Source organism: Myotis lucifugus, unplaced genomic scaffold (assembly GCF_000147115.1).
Source record: "Myotis lucifugus unplaced genomic scaffold, Myoluc2.0 scaffold_0, whole genome shotgun sequence".
NCBI classification, from domain to species: Eukaryota; Metazoa; Chordata; class Mammalia; order Chiroptera; family Vespertilionidae; genus Myotis; species Myotis lucifugus.
In genome coordinates this window covers 51,821,568-51,848,852 of record NW_005871048.1, presented here as the reverse complement: position 1 = coordinate 51,848,852, position 27,285 = coordinate 51,821,568, and the positions used below count along the sequence as shown (strand labels likewise).

The 27,285-nt window shown below is 40.3% G+C and overlaps 1 protein-coding gene across 1 annotated transcript in view; it reads right to left on the bottom strand.

The window, feature by feature from the left end:
* The window catches only part of ADAMTS16 (ADAM metallopeptidase with thrombospondin type 1 motif 16), a 112,092-nt gene that overhangs the window by 74,893 nt on the left and 9,914 nt on the right, over positions 1–27,285 (bottom strand). The window contains exon 2 of the mRNA XM_006081570.3: positions 19,514–19,839. Coding sequence (XP_006081632.1) covers positions 19,514–19,839 — 326 coding nt within the window. The remainder of the gene's footprint in view (positions 1–19,513; positions 19,840–27,285) is intronic.

The window sequence follows — 27,285 nt, the reverse complement described above, 5'->3', positions numbered from 1 at the left end:
GTTTGTTTGTTTTTTTAAAAAAACAAACTTGTCTGCTATACAAACAATTCCTTGCTTTTCAAATCACGGCTTGGAAGACTACCAGCTTCTCTAGGTTCTCTGGAGTAGACGGCATTCGGCATCTCTCATGCAAGCCCAAGTGGACTCAGAGAGATTGGCCAGATAAGGCAAACATCCCAGGTAGAATTATCATCTAATTCTACATATCATCTGTGTGATCTTGGAGGATATTTACTTAGCCTCTCTGTGCCATTTTGTCATCTGGACAGTGGATATAAAGAGCGCTACTTTCTATGAGCTCATAAGAATTAAAAATAACGTATTTTAAACATATGACCTGCAATAAATGTGCAAACAAAATACGCTGGATTAATAAAACAAAGAGTGTAAAATGTCATACGTCACCCTGACAATTAAGGAGGCTTGGGGGGACTTTGCACTGTATAGTATGAGATTTCTAAAGCCCGAGTGTTGGTGCACCCCATGACACAGTTGCCCCAAACACATCTTTGCTTCTGGCCTGATCCGTTATTTTTTATACTCTTTCTGGCTTCAACTAAAACACTTGTGTTCTGTAACAGCTGTTCCAGACTCCCCTGCTTTTCCCTGGGTTCAAGGCTATATTCTGGGTGGCCCAGGCTGAGGGACAAGATCTTCAGGCAAGAGTGACCTGTCACAGCTGGTGGATTTTTGAATTTTCATTAACAAAGTGGTCAAGCACAGTACTTCTTGCATTTGTAATTTAGTCTGTTACAACATTCTGTTTAAACCATCCTCAATTTCATTAAATACATAGAGCATAATAACTGATAAGACATTCTTTGATAATCAATAGATAATAAAAATTACCAAAAAAAAAGAAAAAACACATTTACTTCATTATCTTGCTGCATTATTAGTTTGCAAGTTTATTTAAAAGATTAGGCAAATCATGGAAGATTAATGCTTTCTTCTTATCAAAGTTTTTCCTTGTTGAGTCAAACATATTTATTTGGAAACTCATAAAATGTCTAGTGTATGCCTGCCCACAGTAACCACTGGGATGTCAGCTGGGTGGATTATTAACCAGCTTCAGAAAAGGCTAATGTCCTCCACGCTCTGCAAAGGAGCTCTCCTGGGGCCTGCAACTCTAGCATGGCCAATTCTGTAAATCATTTCACACTGGGAAGCCGACCAAACACTCATGTTGCATTTATGAGGAAGGAAAAAATGTGTGTCATGTTAGCGCTGAGAAAATGCTGCTTTTGAGCAATGTAAGTAAAGAAAGTGTTGAAGTTTGAAAGTAGGATGTTTATGTGATCTATGTGCGGTTATCCACAATTAAAAGTTGGTAGATTTCTATTATTGTGTATCTATTTATAGACACTGTCTATAAAAGTTGCATGAATCAAAAAATAAAATGGAAATTAAGAAGAAATAGATAAATGCCCAACCACTGAGTCTGTTTCTCCTGCAGTGTAAGAAGTCCTCACTGAACTGGTTCCAAGATTGTCTCAGATGAAACCATAAACTATTTTCAAGACAACTAGCTGTCAATAAACACAGTGAAAGCATGATCGGGCTCATTAAGAGAAACATGCATTTTAATTCCCTAGTAACTGCATTTTTACTCTCAAGTGTTATTTGTTTTGAGAATATTCTACTTGTTCTAGTATACTTAACGATGTCTCAGAAACACAAGACAATTTTAACATTTATAGAACTTTCATAAAAGCCAAACTCTGCTTTTTATTTCCTTATACCTCAGGGTCAAACATGAACCTGGCCCGGGGCCAGTCCATCACTTGCTAAGTGCCCAAAATCACAGTAAGTTTTGTTGCACAATTATTTGTGATGCTTTGAAAATCAAAATTCAGCCAAAATCTCCTAAGAAGTTAAATAACCAAAAGGTTCTCTCTTTCCCAGGAGATTTTGCATCTGATTCCTATTATTCCTGTCCCTACTGTGCACCTGGCTTAGGCATTGGGCCTCTTGCCTTCAAGGATAATGGGGCTGTGTGCTGGTCATAGGAATCACCCATCATCACAAACCAAAATCAGTCCAGTCTTCAAAATTCAGTCATTTGCTCAGTTCAAATCTTGGTCACAAGTCACAAGACTTTTTCTATGCCTTTCCCACTTGCATGACTCAAACAAATTCATTCACTTTGTTGAATTCTACCTGGACCGTGTGACCAGGCCAAAGACAACAAGTGGGACTTGGATGAAGTGCCAACACACATCGTTGCAGGATCAATGGCTGCACAGCTGAGCTGAGCACACCTGAGCCTTTAGACAATCAGGCTTTGAATAAATTTTATGGCAGGAGGAAGCAGAGTTGTAATTTTAGAGTACAATTAATCATTGCACTAGAATGATCCCTGGCTACTCCAAATAATTATTCAAGACTATTCTGGAATCTATGCTTTTCATCTGCTGTTTGATACAGTGATTTTTGTCTTAAAACCTCATAACTGAAGCTTCAAGGGTGCAGCACAGTGAATGCTCATCTTTCATCACTTTTCCTTAAAATTTGAAGAGCTCTCATATTTTTGTTTGTCATATTAATTTAATTCACTTGAACATTAAATTATCAGCATTTCTTGCCTTACCCTATGATCTAATCTTAGTACTGACATAACTTATGATTAGAGCTTAGATAAATATGATCATTTGTGACTCCCAGTAGCATGCTTGGCTGAACAACAAACCTAGAGTGAAGGGTGACCCACTGTTTGAGGTAAATACTTCTCCCCACTTTATCATTTCTTTAGCATGTTGGGATCCAGGAGCACCACACTTCTTGCCCCTCACTGGTTCCTCTCCAAGGAGAAAATGCCTTATCTGCAAATTTGAACTCAAAACTGGGCATGAGTAGTATAGCCCTTTCCTCTCATGAACAATATCCTAGAGGAAGCTCAACTACTCAATGGATCTTGATCATAGGATAGGCTTAGCTGCCAGATGGGAAGCATAGGTGAGAAGCTGTCCCAGGTTGGCCACTTCCATGGACCTAGCACCTCCTGCAACTCAGTGCATAGGTCTAAATTGGAGCCCAGTTTTAGGAAAGCCACTCACCTGTATAAATATTCCACTTTCTCCAAACATGATTTAAAAATACAGAGGTCTACCATCTTTTTTTTCTTCACATTTTATAATTAACTGAGAATACAGGATTTATGGAAAACAAAAAGGGAAAGAAAAATGTAAGAAAAAAGGTAGCTATGTATTGGACCATCTCAAAACCCAACATTCTTTTTTAGCTCTCAGGTGGTTTATTAATTAATAGACTAATTATTATGTATACTATCTATACTAATAAAAGGGTAATATGCTAATTAGACTGGGAGACCTTCTGGCAGACCTTCCGGACATCCTTCTGGACAAAGCCATGGTGGTGGGGCTGAGGCAGAGGTGGTTAGGGGAGATCAGGATGGCAGGGGAGGGTAGTTGGGGGCGATCAGGCCAGCAGGTAGAGTGGTTAAGGGTGATCAGGCAGGCAGACAGGTGAGCGGTTAGGAGCCAGCTGTCCCGGATTGTGAGAGGGATGTCCGACTGCCGGGGATTGGGGATCGGGCCTAAACTGGCAGTTGGACATCCCCCGAGGGGTCCCAGATTGGAGAGGATGTAGGCCAAGCTGAGGGATACTCTCCCCTGCACGAATTTCGTGCACGAGGCCACTAGTCCTATATAATAAAAGGCTAATATGCAAATCGACCAAACGGTGGTCACTATGATGTACACTGACCACCAGGGGGCAGATGCTTAACGCAGGAGCTGCCCCCTGGTAGTCAGTGTGAAGCCCTGAGCTGGGCTCATGACTGGCACGTGCAGTGGTGGTGGTGGGAGCCTCTCCCACCTCTGCTGCAGCGCTAAGGGCCTAAGCCATCAGTTGGACATCCCCCAAGGGTTCCTGGATTGCGAGAGGGCACAGGCCGGGCTGAGGGAACCCCCCAAGTGCACAAATTTCATGCACCAGGCCTCTAGTTATGTATATAAATATGAATAAAAATAACAGTTACTTTGTCTTGGGCACCATCTATGTGGCAGATAATGTGCCATGTGATTTGCTCTATATATTACTCCTATCCTAATAATAAACATGTAAACTGAGGTTTAATATTCCCATTTAAAAGAAAGAAAACAATTCAATTAAAAAAAGGTCCAAAGATCTTAGTAGCCACCTCAACAGAAAGATATACAGATGGGAAATAAGTATATGAAAAGATGCTCCATATCACATGTCATCAGGAAAATGCAAATTAAAACAATGAGATACCACTACATACCTATTAGAATAGCCAAACTGACAACATCAAATGCTAGTAAGGATGTAAGTTACAGGAACTTTCATTCACTGTTGGTGAGAATCAAAATGGTGCAGCCACTTTAGAAGACAGTTCAGCTGTTTCTTACAAAAACTAAACAAACTCTTACTGTAAGATCCAGCAATCACACTCCTTTGTATTTATACAAATGAGTTAAAATTTATATTCACACAAAAACCTTTGCACATGAATATTTATAGCAGCTTCATAATTGCCAAAACTTGGAAGCAACCTAGATGCCCTTTAGTAAGTGAATAGATGAGTAAGCTATGGCACATTCAGACAATGGAATATTATTCCGCGGTAAAGAAAAAGAGCTGTCAAACCATAAAAAGGCATGGAGTAAACTTAAATTAACGTTGCTAAATGAAGGAACCCAAAATGAAAAGGTTACATCCTCTATGATTTCACTATATGACATCTGGAAAAGGCAAAACTATGGAGATAGTGAAAAGAAAAGTGGTTACTAGAGGTTAATATGGAGAGAGGAATGACTAGACAGAGCACAGAGGATTTTTCGGGCAGGTCAAATACTTTGTGTGATATTATAATGATGGGTACATGTCATTATATATTTGTCTAAACCCATACAATGCACAACACCAAAAGTGAGCCCTAATGTAACCTATGGACATTGGGTGATTATGATGTGTCAATGTAAGTTCATCAGTTGTAACAAATGTACCACTCTGGTGGGGAATGTTGATAATGGAGGAGGCTGTACATGTGGGGGGCAGGGTGTAAATGGTAAATATCTGTACCTTCTACTCAATTTTGTTTCGTTAAAACTGCTCTAAAAAGTAAAGTCTATTTTGAAATAAAGACTACATTCCCTATGTTGTATAGGGAATGTACAGCTATACAGTGAGTAATATTGTAAAAACTATATATGGTGCCAGGTGGGCACTTGGGGGATCACTTTGTAAAGTATATGATTATCTAACCACTAAGCTGTACGCCCAGAACCAATACAAAATAATACTGAATGTAAACTATAATAAAAAATTTAAATAAAAAAGAAACAACCCAGGATGACAAAGGACATCAGAAGTGGAGGAAAGGGGGGTTCAGCTTTAGATAGGTGGCCAGGGGCCTCACTAAGAAGGTGGCATTTCAGCAAAGCCCTAAATGAGATGAGCTGGCTGTGAAGACACCAGAGGGAGGCCCTGTGGCTCAGGATGCTTCTGCTGTGCCAGCCATTGTTCCTGTTCCAGAAACACACAGACTCCCCGTGGCCTCAAAGCCTTCACCCCCACTCATTTTGTTTCCTGTACACACCACCACCAGACCTCCACTGGCCTGGATCTTCCTCATTACTCAGTTTGGAGTGACAGTGTGAGGTATAGGGATTTGCTTGCCATCATGTTCTTAATGATGGAGCAGATGTTAGTCTCGGCCTTGTGGCACACGCTGCGGTGGTATAATGGCAAGCAGTGGCTCCTAAAGCAAAATATATGGTTCAAGTCCTGGATCTGCCTCTCTTCAGAGGGTGAACTCGTGTGTGTGTGTGTGTGTGTGTGTGTGTGTGTGTGTGTGTGTCCTGAGACCCAGTTCCTATATTTGCAAGCAGATGATACATCTACAGCTATTTCCTAGCATGGCTGTGAAGATTACATATACATATATATTTTTTAATGAGGGCAGCATATAGAAAGTTGCAAAAAAAAAAAGAGGAGGTTGTGTGTGTACAAGACTCTGTGCAGGTTGAAAAAAAAAAGACCAAAAGGCCAAAGGTAGTGAGAGAGTCACAACAGAGCTAGACAGCCACTACCAGTGTGTCATGGCAGAGAGAGTCACAGCAGAGTGGGACAGCCATTGACAGGTCCTCATGGGAGAGAGGTAAGCCACAGTCATGACGTGGGCAGGCACACATGTTTCTCATTAGAGGCCATGGGACCCCAGGGTGTTGTCACCTGGATCTATAAGCCATTGCTGAAATTATCATGTTTTTTCCACACACACTCGATCCATCCCAGTGTGCAAGCCCATGGCACCCTTCCCTCTGGCAGTGGCAGGTTTCCAGCTTGAGGCGAATTCTGCTATGAACTCATCAAGCTGACACTTAGCTCATGAGTCAGCTGTTTTCTCTATTTAGTTATGCCACTGGGTATTTCTCTTCTCCAGTGCTCTTGGTGTTGATATCTAGTCTCTTTGGTGTTGTTATCTAGTGCTCTTGAAGCTGAAGGTTCCAGGAAGGTCACATCATATTCCTGTTAATCATATTAATATAATGGCATTCATTTATTGATCACCTACGATGTGCTTGCCTCTGTTCTAGGGGCTGAATACCCTATTATCAATGATCCTGAGAACAGATTTGCAAGGTAGGAAGTAACAGCTACATTTTTGTGGGAAAAATAACAATCCAAATGTCCATCAACTGGTGAACAAATAAACAAAACGTGGTATAGTTTTACAATGGAATATCATTCAGCAAGGAAGGCAAGGAAATAACTACTGAACATGGCTGAATCCAAAAACATCATGACAAGCAAAATAAGCCAGAGCAAAAGACCCTGTATTGTCTGATTTTGTTTCTACTACATGCCAAAGAAAAAGAGGCAAAACTATAGAGGCAGGAACCAGAACAGTTATTGTGAACTGGGGCTGGGAGCAGAGAATACTGCAGTTGGGCACGGAGTGGTAGGAGCGGTCTAAAGCTGGATTGAGGAGATGGCTGCACAATATCACTGAATTGTGCACTTAAATTGGTGAGTTTCTGTTGTGTAAATTACACCTCCCTAAAGCATTAAGACAATAAGATGGAGGCACCAGGAACAAGGGCTCACAACTAGGACAGGAGGCCAGACCTGCTGAGTTTTTATGGCCATTCCCTCCACACCTGGGTGCTTCCTAGGTGCACAGTGGGATGAAGTTCATTCGAAGATGTGTTCTTGGAAACAACAGCCTAACAAACAGTGCAGCACAGACTGCAAGGCCATTTAAAGGTCAGGTTTCTTGCAAAAGAAATCAGGCAAATAATGAAGCCAAGAGGGTGCCTAAAGCCCCAGGAGCATGAGAGCTGTCTGAGCTTCCTTCCTTGATTGCATGGAAAATTGCAAGGCTGAGAAAAGTAATCTGTCCAGTCTCATTTTCACCAAAGCAACTCTAAAAGATGATTAAGATTTGAAATCAGTTCATCTCCTCCTCCCACTGCCACCGAACTGGGCAGTCCAAAAGAAAAGGACGACACATATACTTTACCTATGGGTGTCCAGCTGTGGGTACACAGTAGGCACTCATGGATCTCCCTGAAGAAGGGCCCACAGATCACGGGTATTATTCATAGAGTCTGATAACCTTTTCATACCCAGCCATGATTCTCAAAACTTTCTGTCCATGAGAAGTAAGTGAACAGCTCATTGAAATTCATGCTCCTCCTACCTTCAACCCTCTGATGTTCTGACTCAGCAGCTCTGGGGTGGGAAGGGGGTTTGTGAAAACAGGTTTATTTAATAAGATTCACAAACCCACCACCAAGACACATCCAGGGCATGAGTCCTGTTGGCCAAGGCCCGCACATCCTGTGCTTAACTGTCATCTTTCACTTCCTACCCCAGAGCTCAGGAAGGACACACACAACCCCTCCATTTTTGTCAATGTCTTTCATATATTGGCTGGCTTTCTAGGACACAATGTGACTTGGTATAAAGTTTGTTACTACTAATCTTCCTCCTTTTCAAGCAATGAAGTGATGACTTTAGACATCAATATTTTCTGATGGTATATTAGTAAATATCAACAGCAGTACCAAGTACAACACTATCCATTAAGTTCACTGGAATAGACTTACTAGTAAAAGATAGCTAAATAATTGCTGTTGTACCATAGGGCCTGGGGATGGTCATTTATACCAACACTGTCTGTTCTACATGACCTCTGTTAGGCATGGAACATTCTAGGCAGCTCCTTTAAACATCCGTTACTCTGGATACCAAAGTTGACCATTCACAAATTCCAGCCTCAGTTATATATATGACTGCATATACTTTCATACACATGTCAGAGTATCTCAAGGGGATTATAAAAGTTATGATCAGTCCTATTCCCAGGCTGCCAGATCAAATCCTATAATCATTATACAATGTGGCAATGCATATTCAAAATGGTGTATTTTTGATTGCCTTCTTAATACGCGGTGCTGAAGAATCTATTAAGCAAATGCCATCTTTTTTTGTAGAAATAAAACATTGGCAAATGCTATGGCAAAATTAATCTATGAGAATGTAGAGACCTTCCAAACAGCACCGGCATAAGGGGAGAGCTCACTATTGGAAAGCTCTCTGGGCAGGTCCATCACTTCCAGAGGGAAACAAAGGAAACAAAAGCAAAACAAATAATGAAAAGAACAGGCTAGGTTGGTTCCTTAGTGTGATTCACAGCTGGTTTGTCTAAACCTTCACAGGGCAGTCAGCTGTTACCTTTGCCCGCCAGTGAGGAAAGAATTCGATCCTCACTGTGGCTCAGAGAGAGCAACTCCTAATAAGCGTGGGCTCGGCTTCATCCTCCCCTTCTGTGGCCATAAAAATAGTGTGCAGCCCCATGAGGGGTAAACAGCCATCCTACAAATACACTGTTCCATAATAACTGGATGCTAATGCTAATTTAGGCTTCTAATCCATTCAACCACAAAATATCCCAAAAGATAGATGAGGGATATTTATATGATCTCTTACATACTTTTTTCACACACAAAATAAAAATAGAATATCCTAAAATCAGTTTTCTAGTCATTTCCAAGTGAGACATTCATTTCTCTTGGTCAGCCAATGAAGGCTAAGATCACAATGCTCTCTGAAGTTGCCTTTCTGCCAGTTCTCACATCCATTTCTGACTCAGCCATATGAAAGGGAGTAATGCTGTTGTAAACACTGTTGTCTTATCCATTAGGAAGGCACAGTGTCTGCTAGTGAGAATTAGGGTGAATTAGAGGGACCTGCCATTATTTCAATGGGAAATTTATATAGCCTTCCTTGATTAGTGTTGGATTAAAAATGTTTTTAAAAATGTTTTAAACATATGTTCTCTGTCTTGTCCTCTCTTTCCGGTCTTTTGTCACCAAATTTTATAATCATGTGAGTTGATAACCATTAGAGCTATAAACACAGAGCTATAAAAGCCCTCACCTACAAAGTTTCTGGAGGAATCAGTTTTCTGAGTGAGGTGGTACTCAATTATTGCACAGTTGTCCCCCTCGCAAGCATCAACGTGATTAAAAGCGCAGGTTTTGTACATCTAAGTTTTTTTTTTTGTTTTTACTGACAAGATCCAATGTTGTCTAACCAATCAATTAGATTCCAAGGATACACAAGGATACAGATGGCGAATGACCCTGGAAGGAGACATGGGTGCTGTGTGGAAAGCTCATCATTTGTTCTGAGACCCAATAGATTTGCCTTGGAATCTGGATTCTGTCCCTTGTTAGATGGCAGCTTTTGGCAGGCTACATAATCTGTCTGATCCTCAGATTCCTTTTGTACATAATGGGAACAGAACCTCTTCTAGTATTGCTAATAGAATGCAATAGTAATGCATGCAATTAATTTGCTTACAAAAATGCCCAGCCTGGCATACAGTAAGTGCTCATTTTAATATCAATGTTCATCGTTATTTATAATGGGTATATTATCATATTTCTTGAAATCATTCAAATTGCATCACTAACACATACTTTAACATACATCATCCTATAATAAAGAAGCAGAATTCACCATATATGTTTTTTTTGTAACAACTAAACATGGACTAGATTGCAACTAAGTCTTTTCAAAATAATGACGCATTGAGTACATTAAGCATTGGAACAGTTTTGACTCCAATTACTTGAGTCCACTAAGCATTAGAGCAGTTTTAGGTTAAGAAATTTTCCCCAAGGTTCTGGTTTAGGTGTTGGAGAAAAGCGATGGGTAGGTGAGATAAACAACCTTTGCGTGAAACCATCACAATCCTCCTCATTGTCTGGTTACAAAGAACAGAGGAACCACCATTTTCAAAGAACCACCATAACTGAAGCATGTCAAAGCCTTAAGGATGTGTTTACTTTTCTTATGACAGAAAAATATTATCACAGGCTACCTTTCTGGGCAAGAGTATAAATGTGTGCTGTGTGATTATTGACATAAAAAACAGTAGAAAGAATATGTGAATGGAAAGTGAATCAAAGCACTATAGAAATTTGGGAAGTTAACTCATCATAAAAGAAATTCTCCATACAGGATCCAACTAAAATGATGGCAATGACAACCAGACTCCCCTCATGCATCTTTGTCTCTATGTCTAGCCAAATATAAAAGAATAAATTACCTATTATGCTTACTCTACAACTTTATGCACATGTGCATTGTGTGTGCAACAGCCATGTCATGGCCACTGCACCACATGTCAGAGCCTGAAGCTGGTCACACCTTTGACCAAGGGTAGATGAAAGGGCTGAAATCAGAGAAGCAAGTTTTGTTGGGGTTGACTTTGAAACTAAGATCAAACAGAAGAGACATCTTGGAAGTTTCCAAATCGAATCCATTTTAAATTGCATGAGATGAGGGTGAAATCTAAACTGTGAATAATTGCCAAATGAGATGATTAAGTTGCAAACTATAAAATAGAACATGATACAATGTCAACATGTAATTAATATGGTTGGCCTTCATAGTTGGGTAAGGATATTGGCTAGAATGGATGTTAATGCCTGATTACAGTGTATATAGTAATACTTTATTATAGCATACATATACAATAAGATATGTAATTATTGGGTATATATGTAATCGAGGACTGTCATTCAACAATATAATTTTAAGTTACGAGTTCTTAGGACATTTTTACATTTAAATTGCAATCTGTGAGACTGTCAAATTATTCTCACTAATTTACATCATATTTTAAGACATAAGTACACAGGTCATTTTAAACACTGTGTGTCCCCTTTACAAATAGGGACTCAGTCATCCAGGAGCAGTTGGCCATTCTGGTGAGGCTAAAAGCTGTATTTGCCTTCTTTCAGCCACTAGTGCACATGTGTGACTCAGGCCTGAGGTGAAGCTGTGTTTGCTTAGTTTAAGTAAGGAGTGCATCCATTATTCTAAGTAAATGTAAAATTTCGCATGATCCAGTCCAAATTTGGAACCCAATTTCAGAGAAAACACTTGTTTCCCATAAAGTCATTGCACTGACCACAGTCTGGATTGCAGTCATTCTGAGACTTTAGACTTGTCCCCACCTCAAATACGTGGGTGTTAGTATTTCTTCAAAAAATTTAATAAACCAAGTGGATCTAGTCCTTCCTCCACTGGAGGAGGGTATGACACATGTATTATTATATCTTTTCAGAGATTTAATAACAAGAAACTTAAAAGTGGTGGGGGTTTGTGAGCTCAACTTTATTTAAATGTATAAACTCATAAACTACTCCTGAAAGACAACATATTGGATTATTAGAGGCAGAGGTAAGAAATTATGATTGCAAATAGATCCAAAAAAAGTTTTCAAGCAGTAAACATATAATTACAGTATGCATCAAAGCAACAGTTAAAATTAATAGTAATGATACTGAATAGTGAATAAAAGACTGCCTTATATTATAGACCTTCTTAAGGAACATTAATGACTTATGTTTCTACATATGGCACACTTACACGGCACAGCCCTTGCATATTGCAACATCTAATATTTAGTCTCCCAAGTCTTCTACACATACTTGTACATCTCAACCAGAAACAGAACTGTGATATAAAACATCCTAGCTTCTCTTTTGGCTTAATTATTCTGCAATCCATCACTTTTTGTTTTATTACCTAATGATGACCTGCAAAGGGAATAGTCAAGACTCCCAATCTGCAGTTAGAGATAATCTATGCACATAAAACAAGGTTTATAGCTCCTTTGGCTGCTGCAGGGGGAATACAAAGTCAAAATGTCAGCTGTTCTGGGCACTTCCCTCATTTATGGTACCTCACTAAGCACAAAATAATCTCCCAGGTGTTGGGAATAGAAAATTTTCTATCAACCACATGGGCATAAGCAATGGTTCTAAGAATTGCATAAGCAATGCTCTTGCATTTTAAATTGCTTGCTCAAATGATATGTCTTTTATCATCCTAAAGTGCTTTCAAGAAATCACCTAAAAGTTTCTATTGTAACCAAAATATGGTCTAATCCTTTCCCCACCTCAACTGTGCGGCTTCTCTGAAGGTCAGTGTAACTCCATCTCTTGGTTCTTTAACTTTAGTTGAACTTGCTTGTATTACAACATGCACAGTTATTCTCTAATTAAATTTTAATCCAAATTACATAGTTTAATAATGGGGGTAGGAGGAAGAGAACAAATACTTGCTCAGCCCTTAGTATGCACCAAGCACTGTGCAAAGGGCTTTTAAAAATATATATCTATAGTCTCACTTAATCCTCATGCAACTATATGAGGCCAGTGTTATTTACAAATTAAGAAAACTGGACTGCACAGTGGTGAGCCACTTGGCTAGTGAGAGAAATTCGATTTGTCTGACTCTAAAGGCCATTTTTTTTTCATTATATTTCCCATTTGCTTATTTTATGAAGTCATTTTATTCTGTTTCTTGTTTGAATGTATAGCTAGGCACCTTTCTTTGCATAAAAAGAGTTGATGTATGTCTGTTCTTTTATTTCTCAGGTTAACTACCACAGCCTTTAAATTTTAGGTGCTCCAAAATGCTTGTTGACTAAGTTGGTTCTGGATTTTGATAAAACAATTGCTTAATATGTTTATCTCAATACAATAAATATGTATTATTTTTCTTATTTTATAATAAGTGATACCTTTTTATCTCTGAAAGTTAACACAGAATAAATTTGCTTCATCACCTTTTGTGAAGGATTTGGGGTGGTAAGAATGCCATTTCTCAGAAATCTGAATGTGCAATAGACAACCCACCCTTGTCATAAGCTTGAGAATCAAGAAATATGTCCAAGAAATGGAGATAATATATCTGAGCACACACTAAGGTATAAAAGGCTAAGCAATGAACAAATGCCAGTTAGTTTCTTGAAACACACTTTACATAAATTGCATCATAACCTTTCATTGCAACATTTGCTATTCAGAATTTTGTTTAGAGATTCTAGCTACCCTTTGAAGAAAATTGCTTATAGGGTTATGACTGGAAAAGTACTCACTTGCAGAAGCCTTTCCTGAGACCATGCTAATGTGAAGAGCACTTGGGCTGTGTAAATATGCTCCCAAGGCCTCCACAGACTGGCTTGGGTCTGTGTGGTGGTTGCCTAGGAAACGCATGCTTTCCGAACACAACTTACACAGCACCATTTCTAGACATGGCTATTTACAATCACTGCACCCTCTGTCTGGATACAGGGATTCTCTCCAGCATTAATGAAACTAGAATTTGAAACTGCAACCTTTTACCTATCCATCCATTCATTTATCCAATCATCCATTCATCCAACCCCTCTTCCTTCTACCACCCATTCAGTTACTTCCATGGGCAAGGAATATTGTTATGTGCTGGTGGTCGAAGGGATCATTCATTGAGGTTATGGTGCTGCCCTTAGGATGTTCACTGTATATTATAAGGGGTAAATACTGATCTAGTAACCAAAATAAGGATTAAATTCCTTTCAAGGAGAAAACCAAGGTGAGTCATGAATGTATTACATGGGAACCTACCCTGGCTTAGAAGAGAAATATGACTTCCAGGAGTAATTTTCCAATTGAGACCTTTAGCCAGTTGAAGAGGGGTGGGAATTGTGCTCCAGGCAGTGAGAACAGCATTTTCTAAGGCCCAGAGAGGGTGAGGAGCTCAGCCTTATTTGGAAAGAAATAAGTTGGTGCTGCTTCAATCTAGAGAGTTTTCCTTATTAGGCTGGAGTTATAGGTAAGGGCAAACCTCCAGGGCATAGTCAGCCATAATGAGGATGTAGGGGTTTACTTCGAGTATAATGGGAGCATATTGAGAAGGATAATGACAAGATCAGAACTCTGCTTTTCAACCTTCACTGGGGCATCTCTCTGGTAACTTCTTTATATATTGACAGTGAATGCCATATTGGATACATCCATTTACTGTCAACTAACTATACCAATAGACTTCTTGTCTTCTCCCTATAAATTTCCTACCTTCTCCTTGTGAACTTCCTGTCTGCCCACAGTGAACTTCTTGTCTGATCCCTATAAACTTTCTGCCTGTTCCCTGTTTCCTGTGGGAATTTCCTTTTGGTTACTTGTAGACATCCTGTCAACCCCCTCTGGACTTCCTGTCTTCTTCCTATAGACTTTTACAGACTTTTAATCATCTCCATTATACTTCCTATCTATAAGGAAAGTGGAACAAAACCATAAGTTTTATAATTAATTTTTTCTAATTTTTGTTTACAACTAATGGTAAGCTATTGGAAAAATATTTGGTCCTTTCAAGTATAAAAGTTTATCTTATAAAATGTTCCCTTGATCTATTTCTAGTGACTAATAAATTCATTTTTATAAATTTCAAATTTCTAACTATATTTTTCTTAATTAGCAGAAATTTATTGAATTATCAAGTATTTTCATTCAGTTCTCCACACTCACTTTTTGTTTCCTAATATCCACAAATTTTGGTCATACTTTACCTAAAAACTTTACTTTTTCTATAACTCTCTCACATGTCTTCCCAGACTGACATATTTTCCACTGGGTTTACTATCACCAGCCTTTTCAGATAGTGACACTTTTCTTTTAAAATTCATATTATCTCTTCTGAAAATCTTCATGTTGATTCTTTCTTTGTACTCCCATTTTATTTTTCTAACTCATGAACATTTTTCAGCATCAGTTGAAATTTTGGCAATATTTCAGATAGTTTCCTAGGATTTATTGGGTGCTTTAGAGAAACTCTCAATGACTAAAGTTTCCAGAGAATCCCTGGGGTTTGTGGCTGGAAATAAAACCTTGTATAATTCAAACCAGGGTCCAAAGTAAGTCTCCAACCAAGTGAGGAAATTCTTAAAGAGACCTGAGAAATGTGGCATTTACAAGTATTCCAAAATTGTTAAAAACGTGAATAATTACATATTAGGAGAAGTGATATGTATTCTATGTATTAATGCCATAACAAACAATATGTTTTATGCAAGAAGAACTAAAGTTCATTCAGATTTGTGCCAAGAACTTGATATTATTATGGAGTTGAACGGTACAATATTTAAGTTGAAAACTTACTACAGAAACTTAGCAATATATTTGAACTGCCAGCAGAGAATGAGGACACCTGAAGATAAATCTATGAAGATTATGCAATCTGAAGACAGAAAAAAATAATGTAGTAAAATAAATGGAGCTTCAGAGAAATGTTGGAAATATTAGCACACCAACATATGCATAATGGGAGTGCCAAAGAATAAACACAAAGACGCCCATATCAATATATATCATAGTAAAAAATGCTGAAATACAAAGAGAAAATCTTTAAATAGCAACATAAAAACTACAGTGAGACAAACAGCTGACTTATAATTAGAAACAATGGGATCCAGAAGGCAGTAAGATGACATATCCAAAGTACTGGGGAAAAAACACCCCAAATACAACAACAATTCTGTCAACCAATACTCTCTATCGAGTAAATCAAAACCACAATGAGATACCACTTTATACCCACTAAGACAGCTATGATAAAAAAGATGGACTACAAAAATTGGCCAAAATGGGCAGAAATTAGAATCCTTGTACATTGCTGGGGGAGATGCAAAATGGTACAGCTACTGTGAAGAGCAGTTTGGCACTTCCTCAAAATGTGCAACATAGAATTTCCATATGACCCAGTAATTATATCCTTAGGTATAAACCCAAGAGAAATGAAACATATATCTGCACAAAAACTTGTAAATAAATGTTCATAGCAGCGTTACTCACAACAGCCAAACATATTCCACATTGTTCCTCAAATCACTTATTAGAGGACTATAGCGATATGTTCCCAAACTCCATATCTGATGACCAGAGGAAAAACTATTTATCAGTTTGGAAATTGCTAATTGTAAACCAGTTTTTTAAGTTGAATGATACAACATATTAAACTCTTATTTAAACAATATATATTCACTTAAAGGTAATAAATAGTTCCATACTACAGATGAAATCAGAAGAATGGACTATTGGTTCTTTCCCATCATCAGGGATCTTGTTTTCAAAGCGGTCTCCACTAGGATCTACAAAGGTGTGTTTAGCTCCAGCAAAGCAGATAAAAGAGAATTCTACTGACTCTAGACTCCCATAAGATGGCTGGGTCAACTAGAAACCCTGTTAAAATAAACAAACAAATAAACACTTAACTGAGATCTACCTGGAACTTAATTAGAATCTGAAAGAACCAAGAACAACAACAATAACAAAAAAGACCCATCATCTAACTTAAAACACATGCTAGTTTTCTTTATATGTTAACAGATTTGGAAGATGAGGGCTGGGTAACCATCAATCAGAAAACAGATAACAGACTTGGCAGCCACACGAGGGACATTCCCATTCAACATTTATTTTTTTAAATCTGGCTAGAGAGAGAGGACTTCTTTATCCTCCCTTTTTCTTCCTTAAATATGCCTTTGATTTGTCTTATCATATGGCAAAATCCCCTGAACCTCACACTCGAAAGTCTATTTGAGGTCATGTTTGTAATGGCCATCTACAGACAAAGTGTCAGTGAAGTCGGAATTAATGTATTTGGAAGATTAATGGTGAAATCATACAGATTTCTATTCTAGTGACCAAAATATTAAATTCCAGTGTTTATTATCCAGAAGAGGCTTTTTTCCTATTCTTTTTCAATTCTTTATCTTTCATGTAATTGCAATTTACAACTTTCACTGTTAACTCTCAATGAGTTCAAAGAGAGGCAGAAATCTCAACCTGCTGCCAGCTAAGGCGATTCATGGGATAGACTCCAGGCACAGCTCAGAGGTCCTGGGAGAGGCTGGTCTCACAGAGACCCTAGAGCCAATGAGCCTGCACCCCTGCTGGGTTATTGGGAACGCCTTGCCCAATCTCTGCAAAGGAATCCAATCATACTGAGCTCTAAAGGGCATGGCGCATCTCCCTACCACACAGATGGCTTCCATTTCTGATCTGAACCTTTGTTGAAGAAAGCCAAGGAAGAGTTATCTTCCTTTAGTGCATTATGTGAAGAGGTTAGCCCAGTAATTATGATCTATTTTTCTTGGGAAAGCATGTAAGAAATCAGCCACACTCTCTTCATGCTTAACAAGTTTGCCAAATAACCACCACCCTATCCTTGGCCACTTCCTACTGTATCCATTCTCAAACCAGAAGACTTTTACAAATGAAAGGGGACATGAGACCAACCCATACCAAATTCCCCTAAAAAGTAGAAGTTAATATTTTTTAAAAAATATTAACAGGATTTAGCATCTACAAATACTCAGTATTTAAGAAGTTGGTTATGAATGCTCTTTCAGCACCCACTATTCACATACATACACAAAATTCTTCTGATATATAGAATCTGATTTCCCCTTTTCAAGAAAGGAAAAGAAATTCAAGGCAGACTTAAAGCACTTTCTAGATATGCAATAAATGTTCAAAAACCTGTTTGCCAAACCTTTAATATGGTCAAGACCTAAGGCAAGGGTCCTCAAACTACGGCCCGCGGGCCACATGCAAATACAAATATTGTATTTGTTCCCGTTTTGTTTTTTTACTTCAAAATAAGATATGTGCAGTGTGCATAGGAATTTGTTCATAGTTTTTTTTTTTTAAACTATAGTCCGGCCCTCCAACGGTCTGAGGGACAGTGAACTGGCCCCCTGTTTAAAACGTTTGAGGACCCCTGCCTTAAGGCATTTGGACCACACATTTTCACTCTAAGTTATATCTCTGTGTGTGTCACTGATTAACTTATGCTAAAGAATCTAATAATATTTTCTTTCCTAAAAATATTAAGACATTTTAAGGAAAGTCAAAGACAAACCATTAATATTTCAGCTTAGGTCAGCCTGAAGGTCAGTATCTTCTCAACTTGCCCAGATGACCCTCACTCTAGGAGTCCCAGTAAAGGGGACCACATGAAGCACCTAAATGATGCTTAATGTCTCATTCTGATATTAAGAAAATGGGGGATGCACCAATAGAATCATCAGTCTGATAAGATCAGCAATGCCCTGCCATGAATTCATCAACCCATTTGAAATGAACACCCAAGTTTGCAAGCAAGTTATATATACTAATAAAAGGGTAATATGCTAATTAGACCAGGTCGACCAGCCATCTTCTGGACATCCAACTTTGTTCTGGACAAAGCCATGGTGGTGGGGGCCGAGGCAGAGGCAGTTAGGGGCGATCAGGCCGGCAGGGGAGGGCAGTTGGGGGTGAGATAAGGCCAGCAGAGGAGGGCAGTTGGGGGTGAGATAAGGCCAGCAGGGGAGGGCAGTTGGGGGCGAGATCAGGCTGGCGGGGGGGGCAGTTAGGAGTGATCAGGCAGGCAGAGGCAGTTAGGGGTGATCAGACCGACAGGGGAGAGCAGTTAGGGGTGAGATCAGGCCGGCAGGGGAAGGCAGTTAGGGGCGATCAGGCAGGCAGGCAGAGGCAGTTAGGGGTGATCAGGCAGGCAGGCAGAGGCAGTTAGGGGCGATCAGGCAGGCAGACAGGTGAGTGGTTAGGAGCCAGCAGTCCCAGATTGCGAGAGGGATGTCCGATTGCCAGTTTAGGCCCGAGGCTGGGCTAAGGGAACCCCCCCCCCCACACACACACACATTTCGTGCACTGGACCACTAGCCCTCTTCAGAATGACAGAAGTGCTTTCAAGCAACTGATCAAATAATTGCCATGGCCAATCAGCTGAGTACTGCATTCTATTAAAAATTAGGACACTAATAATGGACCAGCAGTTAGAGTGCAGCCATCTTCTAAAATGTCAATGCCTTTAGAGGTGGCCATAAATTTGTAGGCACAGTTTTCAAGGTGCAGTGCTTTCTCACAATTATTCCAGAACAGCAGAGGCAACAAAAGGCTAGACATGTGTGTGCTATTTTCAAATGGGCCAAAGAAGGCAGCATGACATATTTTAAACTGATTATTTGGCAATTTTCTCCAGCTTTTAAGATCAAAGAAGTCTTCACTGCAATAATAGAAAATCGAGCTCAAATATTTTAAGGGAAATGGGTCATCTTTCCTCTTTCACACATCACTGTTCCCACCATCTCATTGCAGGTAGCAAGAGCTATACTCACCAAACCTTTGCAGGTTGAAAGAGCCACTGAGGAATTTTTGTGGGATCGTAAGGAGCCTTGATAAAAACAGAAATCCTCAGGTGGGAAAGCCTGCACTGACTTAATGCCGCCCTTTCCCAGTGTCTGTACGATGAATCCAGGAGCCACCAGATGGCTGGATGTCTTCAGTTCCATGTGGAAGTCGTGCCTGGAGCCTTTCAGCCGCAGGTGAAGAGAGTCCACTCCAGGCTGGGCCAGTGCCCTTTTCCTCCTCTGAGGGTGTGCGATTTCGTGGGACACGTAGTTGCCACTGTAGTCAACCTCGTAGGGAGACACCAGGTCATATTCTGAAAGTAGAAGAGTAATTTCAGAATTCTCAAAAAGAATACATTTGACCCAGTGATCCCACTTCTAGGAATATACCCCAAGAAGCTAGAAACACCAATCAGAAAGGATATATGCACCCCTATGTTCATAGCAGCACACTTCACCATAGCTAAGATTTGGGAGCAGCCTAAGTGCCCATCAGCAGATAAGTGGATTAAAAAACTGTGGTACCTCTACACAATGGAATACTACGCTGCGGTAAAAAAAGAAGGAATTCTTGCCATTTGCAACAGCATGGATGGAACTGGAGAGCATTATGCTAAGTGAAATAAGCCAGTCAGAGAAAGATAAATACAACATGATCTCACTCATTTGTGGAATATAGAGAACAACATAGACTGATGAACAGGGACAGATCCAGAGACAGAGAAGCAGCGATCAGACTGTCAATCCCCAGAGGGAAAGTAAGGGAGGGTGTGGGTAAGGGGGAGAGATCAACCAAAGAACTTGTATGCATACATATAAGCCAAACTAATGGACACAGACAACAGGGGGATGAGAGCATGAGTGTGGGGGGGGGGGGTTGGGGGTTAATGGGGGGATGAGGACATATTTGTAATACCTTAACCAATAAAGAAATTAAAGATAAAAAAGAAATAGCTAACAACAACAACAAAAAACAGAATACAAAAGTTTTCAAATGTAACCTATTACCAGATGACACGTTCACTCAGTACAAAATGATGGAGGAATTTTCAATATCAACCCATCCACAAGTCCAAACTGTACAATGCACAAAAATCAGAGATGAGGGAATACTTTAAAAGTGGCCTTTCAAAGGGAAGTCACTGCTGTTCCTATAACCAATCCAGCAAATTCTGTAACACTTCAAAGGGAAAACAGATGGTAGGCTGAGTAAAACTAAAAAATTGACTTTGATTATTATATTTAATAATTTTACTATAATTTTTATAGCAGTAAACATTTCTTTAGTCATATATTTCAGTCTTTTACAAACATCTTCATTGTGCTAAGAAATTTTGCCTTAATCATGTTGTCAAGTTTTCAGACAACAGTTAAAAAGACAAATATGATGGGCATTCTTTGCTGCTAATTTTTTGATATTTGGTTACTAAATCATTGAACATCTAGGAGAAAAGGCAGAATACACACTTGCGGTTTTCCCAGATGTGAACATTTTTAAATGTTGATTTGTGTATTGGCTCCCAATGAAAGCCACTGTTGACCCTCCAGTTCGCCTGAGCTCTTAGTGCTTGATCCTATTTCACACTCCAGGGCCTTTCCAAGACATGTGCCACACTCTTCTTCCCAGTGGAATTTACAGTATTTAGCCAATACCAAATTCAAATAAATGATTTTTTTTAAGTCAAGAAAATTCCAAGGAGCTATCAGATTTCTGGGCACCCATATAGGCCTGCAGAGCTTCGATCACAGTCTTACAATTGTACTCCGTGTACACCTGAGTCACTTCCTCTCTGTGAAAAGTACAGGAAACATTGTAGTTTTCTTCTCCAAAAAGTGTCTCCCTTATAGAAAATTGCTTATTTTTATTTTATAGCCAGGATTTGTTCTCTCGATACCATCATTAATGATATCATCTCTGCTCTTCAAAGGTCGGGAAAGGTTGTTGCTATCCCAAGCAGGACAGGTCTTTGTCTAGGAAGGGGTGGCTTCATGCCAGGGGCAGCTCTCCCTGTGAGGCCATCCTCCACACTCAGAGCTGGGCTTTGAGACCACGTGAAGCTGCATTTGTCAAGGCTGGGGTCAAAATTTTCTTAGTTAATGATGTGTTAGCTTGATTTACACCTTTCAGATATTTAAACAATGGTATATGTGCCTCCATCTGCATGCTAGTGATGGGCCTGCACACCTCCCAAGAGGGCCTGCTGCCTACCCCATATTTTTTCCAATGATCAGAAAATAGCAGCTTAGCATGCCAGCAGGCCTGAAACAGATGTTAGGCTGCAGCACTAAAGAGGGATGGGAAGATCTACCCTTGCAATGAGGTGAACAGTCTTCAAAGACCTCTTGCATGCCTAATGAGACCCCAATACTAATATTCTCATGCAGACTCTAATGTCATTTATATATATATATATATATATATATATATATATATATATATTCCTCTTTTATTACCAATATATGTCATTAGGAGGCTGTTCTGTAGATGCTTAAAACTGGGGCTCTATACAGCCTTTACGTGAGCTGAACACAGTTCTTGGAGTCATAAGGTAAAATAAAACATCTCCCTACAGAAGTGGCATTTGGTAACAACTGAACAGTACTCGAGTAATTATTTATTTTCTGGAAAAAGAAGGTTTTATTCACAAACAAAACTGTCCACATGTCCCTGTGCTGTCCCGGCAGATAGCTGTGGTTACATGGAACAGAGTGGGTGGCATCCAGGGACGGTCAGAAAAGGCATGCCTCAGGTTTGGGAGAGGCAGAGGAAGCCAAGGATGGGAAGGCAGAGAAGCCAAGGATGGAGTGCCCATGCTGAAGCCCATGACAGGTGAGGGTTTGAGGCCAGAGGGCCCATCTAAACAAGAGGCAGAATAACTGAGACCTTGGCTGTGGTCTCTGTGACCCCAGGTTTCTGTTTCCTCTGCTCAAGAGCTTTGGTGTATGACCCCTCTAGGCCCATTGCTGGGCCCACAGGCCTGGCCCTGTATAAATGAACAGGCACTTTGAGGGTGACTGATGAGATGGGCTAGATGCAGATTAGACAGGCAGCAGGTTCAGGCAGACAACATGATAACCAACCATGAAATATATGTCAAAGCAGGGCACTGTGGCACATAGGGTAAAATACATTGGAATCATTTCATAATTTTTAGGAGAATGAGAGAATAAAACAAACCCAGTTAAATTGTATGCAGAAAAGGAAAACATGTCAGGATTGTGTGTGTGTGGCATAAGTATATGATCACAGCCTGAGCTATTCTGAAAAGCAGAAGTGAAAAGTGCATGGCCAACCAGCCTTCCCCATTCCTGGATTTCTGGACTAAGGGGACAGGCTGGTGTGACGTGGCCCAGTTATCACCTGTCATTCTGCACTCTGGACCTCTCAGGGAGTACTATCCAGTAACCACTAGCCTGTCTCCATTGCAACAGAGGCCCTGGAGTGAGCACAGAAGCATGTGGACTGCTCCAAACACTGGCTAACCCTCAAATTTATTGCACGTAAAAAGATGATTACCATTTTAAAAAAATCAAATTGTTTCCAGATGATATAAGCCATATTCTCATGACCTTTATTTTGGATGGCAGATATTATCTATTTTTTAAAACGATGACTGATAAGCCCCTTTTGCATAAACACATGTGATGTTGTACTGATAAATGTGTGACAACCAGTTGTCTGGGGGGAAAAACAGGCTGGTTTGCAGAATTTTCCAATTTCTCTGGTGTAAATACTCCCACCATGGCTGATTTTGATTACCAGTGTGTGAAATCACTGAACACGGAGTTTAGAAGAGACGCATAGTAGCAGACAGTTACATGGTATCTCCACCTTACTGATGCTATACAAGCAAATCCTATATAATAAAAGGCTAATATGCAAATCGACCAAACAGCGGAATAACCAGTCACTATGATGTGCACTGACCATGAAGGTCAGACATTCAATGCAGGAGCTGCGCCCTGGTGATCAGTGCACTCCCACAGGGGGAGTGCTGCTCAGCCAGAAGCCGGGCTCAAGGCTGGCGAGTGCAGCTGCGGCAGCGGGAGCCCCTCCCACCTCCGCAGCAGTGCTAAGGATGTCCGACTGATGGCTTAGGCCTGCTCCTTGTGGGAAATGGGCCTAAGCCATCAGTTGGACATCTCCTGAGGGCTCCTGGACTGCGAGATGCTGCAGTCAGGGCTGAGGCACGCCCCCCCCCCCCCCCCCCCGCGCCGAGTGCACGATTTTCATGCACTAGGCCTCTAGTAACCTTATAAAAATAGGTAGACTCATAGATAGAAAGCAGGCTGACAGTTATCTGGGAGTGTAGGGGGCTTGGGGAGGTGGAGGGATTGAACAAAAAAGAAAAATAACAGAGAAAGAAAAAACTCATGGATATGGAGAATACTTTGGTGATTCCTAGGGGGGGTGAGGAGTGGTGATGGGAGGTGGAGGAGGTTATAGGAGGGTAAATGGTGATGGAAGTAGACTTAACTTGAGGTGGTGAACATGCAATACAGTGTACATATGATGTGTTATGGAATTGTGCACCTGAAACCTGTATAATTTTGTTAATCAGTGTCACCCACTAAATTCAATAAAAAGGAAAAAAAAGTAAATCAATGTGAAAAAGGTTATAGCTAAAGAATTCAATGAATGAACAAAATAACTACAGAATCTCACCACACAGTTATTATTATTTGGAGGGCAGTTAATATATAATTGCAGTAAACTGAAAATTCTAAACTAACTTTTCATCTTATGTTTTAAGATTATAATCCCCAAAACTATTGGTTTGTGATTTCAAGAAAAACTTAATGTGATTCCTGACCTTTGAGAATCCTTTAAATAAGATCTTGGTCCTAATCAGGTTTTTTTTTTTTTTTTTTAAGAAGGAAAAATACACATGGCTACTTCAGTCAGTACCCTGGACTACTTGATGTAGAAAGGTTTATGACCACAGCAACCAACCTAGGAAGACCCTGGTTCCGTGGTCGGCAAACCACAGCTCGCAAGCCACATGCGGTTCTTTGGCCCCTTGAGTGTGGCTCTTCCACAAAATAACACGTGCGGGCGTGCACGTACAGTGCGATTGAAACTTCGTGGCCCATGCGCAGAAATCGGTATTTTGTGGAAGAGCCACACTCAAGGGGCCAAAGAGCCGCATGTGGCTCACGAGCCATGGTTTGCCGAGCCGCAGTTTTCCGACCACTGCTCTGGTTTCAGGCGCAGGGCGTGGGGTGTGGACCGTCTGTGCGTGTACTGGGGCTGAGCTGACCAGCTGCAGAGAGCTGATTTTGCACACTGTCTCCTCATTCTGTGTTTAGGGATGTCACATCGATAGCCTGAAATCTGCCATGATGGGAGTAATGACCCCATGTTAACCAGCAAACGTTCCAAATCAGAGCTCCAAAGAGCCTCTTGTTAAACATTTACACCACTGGGCCAACCTCAAGGACATTGCCCTGCCTCCTGTGATGTGAATGCTTGAATGTAAATCAATATAAATTTCCAGAGCACAAACACAGACCTATTATGCCCAATGAAACAAAGTTCTGAGGATCTTGTAAAACTTCCTAGGAGCTTAACTTACTCTAGAATTAAAAAGTTAGCAAATCTGTGATATGTTCCTGCTCTAAAAGGAGCCACAATTTTTATTACAGTGGCAGATTTGTAGGAAAAATCATTCAGTAATAAGGAAAAGCAATGCTACATCAGCCAAAATAAAATGGGTGTTCCTAATGTTTGAAAATAGAATTTATCTCAATTTAGTTACCCTTTGTCGCCTCAAAGTGTATGGAGGCATAATTATTTCATATAGCCAGCAAAACTTGCAGTATAGTTTGAAATATGTTTTAAACAAACATTATGGCCAAAAGAGTTATTTCAACTTACATAACGGATGCCTGGATTTCCAACAGTAAACTGACCCCAGCATCACACACAGTGTACTCTAGCTCTGCTGTTCTCCATGGAAACAGGTAACACTGCTGAGGAGAAAGTCTTTCTCTGGTTCTGTGAAAGCCGCCCCTGGACACTCACTCTCTCAGCTGAGTCTATTATAATTAAAGACCTAAAACAAATGCAGATGAGGAATGAGGGTGGTTTGTCCACTAAGCTGGACTTCACTGATGATGGATTGCACCTGCCCCTTCAGGTTCTGACCAAGCCAGGTGAGTGGCTGTCATGGACAATCTGGGCTGTGACGCCTACCAGATTGGAGCTGCATGCCAGCCAGCAGGGAGTCCAGCTCACAGGGATCTATTCTCCCAGGGTTTGGAAAAGCACACTTAGGCAGGATGCCTTGGCTTCTCCTCCTGGAAATAAATGTTTCTCTGTCTATAAAACTCTTATCTTAAAGGAAACTTAATAAAGTACTCTGAAAATCTCCCGAGACCTTCGGGAATTTTCATAATTTTAGAAAACTAAAGTTTTTACAAAAATATTTTTTTAAGTGTGTGTGGGGGGGCAATTAACTTCTAATGTGGATAAGTATATTGCATAATGCATGGTAAGAGAAACAATAAAGACGACTAGGGCAACCCCAAGTAGGTGAGCTTTAAATACACAGTGAAAACTGAGCTTTAAATAGTTTCTATCATTTACATCTAGCGCCCTCTGGTGGTCCCGGAAAAGGTCCTCTGTTCCCGCATTCATCTGTTTTATCACTTTATATACGATTTATGTCTTCGTTCAGAAGGAGATGATGTCATTTAAAAAATTTTAATTCTTACCCGAGGATGTTTTTTAATGAGAGAGAGAGAGAGAGAGAGAGAGAGAAAGGGAGAAGGAGAGAGAGACATCGATTGGTTGCCTTCCATAGAGCCCCAACTGGGGATTGAACCCAGAACCTCGGTATGTGCGGAGACCAGGAACCAGACCTACGACGTTTTGGTGCATGGGGAGGAGGCTCCAACCAACTGAGCCACACTGTCCAGGGCCAGAAGGAGACAATTTCAACAGTAAATGCAGACATTAAATTATGTTATCATGGTGAAGAAATTACATTCAGGTATTTTGAATTATTACCTTTAATTTTCAAAAATTTCTGAAATTATGCTGTGATAATCAAAGCTTGTTCTCCCTCTAAAAGTCATTTTTTCACATTTAAGATGACCGTTCATTGTTGGAAATGTTGTGAAGTACTAACATTGATTAATACCCAATGGATTGGGTTCAAATAAGAACCATCTAGCCACTGATGTTCCACACCTGCTTTCCCATTCACCCAGGAAATGTGAAATTCCCCAATGCTGTTTGTGAAATGCTGCTTCTGAGCCGCGGAAGTAAAACCACGCAGTGCAAAAGGGTCAGCTTTGTTTTTATGACAGATGGTGGCACAGGATATGGACATTGCTTATGATGCCACACTATGCTCTTGAAGAGCACCAACTTTGATATTAAGATGGTGAGTGCTGAGCAGAAATGACTACCTCTGCCTCGGGTTCTGAGTCTAGGATAGAGCTTAAGTTCAAAATCAGGTGCGGCGGGGCGGGGGAGGCGGAGTGGAGAATTGAGTAATATGCTCTTTATAAAAATTCTTCGGTGCGCACATTCATACAACCTCTAGATTCCTCCTTGGCTCTTTCATTTTTTAAAATAAAATATATCCCCTTGCCTTTCCCTCTGTTGTTTGTGGTAATAAACGCTGGTGAGTTCTTGCTGGTTCACACGGAAATATAACGTAAGTCTGGGTGAGTGGACTCAGGTGCTCCCTCATAGTAAGCAGAGGCATCTTAGGAGAGTTCCTAAGTGATGAACGTTCGCGTTAAGGGGG